Source organism: Petaurus breviceps, unplaced genomic scaffold, assembly GCF_028583685.1.
Source record: "Petaurus breviceps papuanus isolate PSGF00001 unplaced genomic scaffold, PetGlider_PUasm1.0 90750, whole genome shotgun sequence".
NCBI classification, from domain to species: Eukaryota; Metazoa; Chordata; class Mammalia; order Diprotodontia; family Petauridae; genus Petaurus; species Petaurus breviceps.
In genome coordinates, this window is record NW_027187335.1 from 8,371,219 (window position 1) to 8,374,420 (window position 3,202).

At 54.5% G+C, this 3,202-nt stretch overlaps 1 protein-coding gene across 2 annotated transcripts in view; it reads left to right on the forward strand.

Moving 5' to 3' along the window:
- The first annotated feature begins 208 nt into the window (after window positions 1–208).
- Window positions 209–3,202, forward strand: part of CA10 (carbonic anhydrase 10) — a 740,048-nt gene continuing 737,054 nt past the window's right edge. The window contains exons 1-2 of one of the 2 annotated variants that reach the window (XM_069067504.1): window positions 209–716; window positions 1,970–2,625. In XM_069067504.1, coding sequence (XP_068923605.1) covers window positions 2,565–2,625 — 61 coding nt within the window. In that variant the 5' untranslated portion in view covers window positions 209–716; window positions 1,970–2,564. The remainder of the gene's footprint in view (window positions 717–1,969; window positions 2,626–3,202) is intronic. The other variant, XM_069067503.1, reaches the window with a different exon arrangement.

Below are 3,202 nucleotides of genomic sequence, written 5' to 3' on the forward strand. Positions count from 1 at the left end.
CTCTCTCTCTCTCTCTCTCTCTCTCTCTCTCTCTCTCTCTCTCTCACACACACACACACACACACACACACACACACACAAACCCCTTCGAAGTAATGAAACGCTCCCTGGCACCTCTTTCCCTGGTGCACGCGCCCGCCTCCTACACCTTCCCCAGGGTGCCCCGGAGAACCGCTCTCTCTGGCTCTGTTCATGCTTGTGTGAGTGTTGTGTATGTGTGTGTGTCTGTACGTGTGTATCTGTCTGTGTGTGTTTATGTGTGTGCGCGCTCGCGTGTCTGTGTGCGCGCGTGTGTGTATGCGTATGCGCGCGCGCGCATGTGGTGTGGAAATATCCTTCGGTGGAAGCTGCACTGCCAGCGGGGAGTATATCCTGGATCCCAGCAAAGGATTGGAAAGCGCTAGAGCTAAAAGAAAGAAAAAGCGGAAAAAAAGGCAGGCGAGGCTAGGCGAGGAGTGGAGGGCAGCCGCAGCTCTCCGACGCCCCTCCCTCTGGCCCTAGTCTCCAGTCTCGGACAGCCCCAGCGCGGAGCAGGGCTCGGTACCCGCTGGCTGCTTCTGTCCGCTGCGTCCACTCAGCCCTGGAAAAGCTTTGGTCAATTATTTTCCCCCCTTTGGGGGAGGAGGAGAAGCAGAGGGAGGGGAGGGCAAGGGAGGAGATTGCAGAAGGGAGTTACACCTGGTTTACCATCTGGAAAAAAAAGGAGAACTTTGGGGGTAAGTAGTGCTCTAGAGCTGAACTGCAAAGGGGGAGGGGGAAAGGGAGAGTTGGGAGAGTTAGGAGGGGGAGAGAGGGCAGGGAAGGAATTATGCAAAAAAAAAAAAAAAAAGCCCAAAAAATAGATGGAGAGGAGAGAGAGAGATCCCAATATTTCAGGGGAACCGTAGCCGAGGGAGAGAACCGCAATGCAACTCCTCGGCTAAGTCCCGTCCAGGGCTCTGGCGCCACACAGACCCGCGCGAAGTTATTTTTAATGAGACTGGAAACTAAAATGACAAGGCTTGCATCTAAGCCCCAAGAGGGAAGGGGAAAGGGGCAGGTGGCTTGACACTGAGCCCTCTGGTGAGATGCAATGCCCCCGGCGGGGGTGGGAGCGAGAACCCTAGGAAACTTTTCATTTTCACTCCAATTGTGATGCTCTCTGATTCTAACCTTAAAGTGCCCCCCCTACCCCACCCCCCCAGCTCCACCCCGGTGTTCGGTTACCTTGGACTCGGACCTGGGGAGACTGAGGAAACAGAGGTTGGGGCAGGAGAGAGAGCTTACCTGGCCTAGTCGCTCCCTCCTTTTGCAACCCCCCCCCCCTTTCCTTTCATCAGCCTCCCTCCCCCCAGTCCTTGGAAACAGCAAGCTCTTTAGGCGAGGAAAGAACGACCCCTGCAGTTTCATTGCGGGAAAATCTCAACGACTGTGGGTGATGGAGGAGAGAGGAAATTGTAGGAGCTGGGGAGCCGAGCAGAAATAAATGTATAAACGAATGAAAGCAAGGGAAATAAATAGATAAATAAATAAGGAGTGCGTGGCTCGGGCGCCACAGTCCATATCCCCCAGTAAGAAGCTTGAACCAAGGCCGCGCGCACTTTGCTCTCTCTAAGGATGTCTTCTCCCAAGGTGCCAGGGGCTCCTTCTTTCTAGGAGGGAAGTCTGGGCCCTGGGGACAAGAGGCAGAGAGAGGGAGAAGGAAAGGAAGAGAGAGAGAGAGAGGGAGGGAGAGGGAGAGAAAAAAGCTTCCCCTGGAGTAACCCTGAGGCTCGGCTGAGGCTGCAAGCTGCCAGAGATTTATGACAAGTCACATTCAAATCTCTCTCTCTCTCTCTCTCTCTCTCTCTCTCTCTCTCTCTCTCTCTCTCTTTCCCTCTCTCTCTCTCTTTCCCTGTCCCTCTCTATCCCCGTCTCTCCCTTACCCCTCCCCCTCCTTCCCCATCCTCCTTTTCCTGTATGGTGTACCCGCCCTCCCCACTCTGGGCAGCAGGAGAGGAGCCCCGAAGAAAAGCTAACCATGCCCTGGTAAGGTGGGCGGACTTCGAGGGCAACTTGTAGCTGACAGCCTTGGCACGGAGAGAGCTAGAGCAGGGGAAGGCATTCGACCACGCGGCCCAGCGGGGGGCTGTCGTCTATGTCTTGTTGGGGGGCCTGGTGGATTGGGATCTCGCTTTCTGGAGCAAGAGTCCGGTGCTGGTGGCCTCGGGTGGCGGAGGCTGCTGCTGCTGCTGCTTCTGCTGCCGCTCTTTTCGAGAGCCCAGGAAGGAGAGGAGAGAGACCGTCGGGGCAGCGAAACATTGGACATGTGTCAGCACATCTGGGGAATAGATCCTACCAGCTCGAGGGGAGATTTGCTGGAACAATTCAAACTGAGATATTGATCTTGGGGGTGGTAATCACTGGCCGGCTTTGGGGTGGGAGTGCTTGTGCGCCCGCGTAAGAGAGTGTGTGTATGTATGTGAGTGTGTGTGTGAGTGTGTGTGTGTGTGTGTGTGCGTGCGTGTGTGGTGGCGGGCTCCCCCCTTCCCCTTCCTTTTTTTTTTTTTTCCGTCGAGTGATGCACTTGGAATGAGAATCGGAGAATGGAAATAGTCTGGGAGGTGCTTTTTCTCCTTCAAGCCAATTTCATCGTCTGCATATCAGGTATGGAACAAATCCGATTCGAAAGAAGGTTGCCTTGTGTAGTGTAAAAAAAAAAATGACTTTGTCTTGGGTAAGCACTCGTGGAGGGAGAAGGGGAGGGCACCCGGTCGCTTGGGGGTAGGGAGCTATGCGGGCTTCCCCACCTGCAAAACTACGAGCGCCTCTTCCTTTCCGTTCCCAGAGCGCTAGAGGAGAGTACTAGGGGGATTCAGTTATGTCGGAAGAATTGAGGTCGAGGCAGGAGGTTGAAGCAGTTGAGGTGGAAGGTGGGGGGGTGAGGGCTGTATTTAGCCACTGAATTTCTGCTAGAGATATTCAGTGTCTAAATACAGCCCTCAGAACCCCACCCCCAACCTCTACACGATCCCATTCTCCCGGGCTTCAAAGTTCCCAAACTCAGCGCCTTGAAGCTGGCAAAATGGACGCAGTGCCCTGCCCCTCTATGTAGTCACTTTGGAGAGACTGCGGAGGATGCGGGGATTAAATTATGCCGGCAGAAAATTATTGGAAGGGGAATAAGGGTGCATGAGGTGTGTGTGTGTGTGTGTGTGTGTGTGTGTGTGTGTGTGTGTGTGTG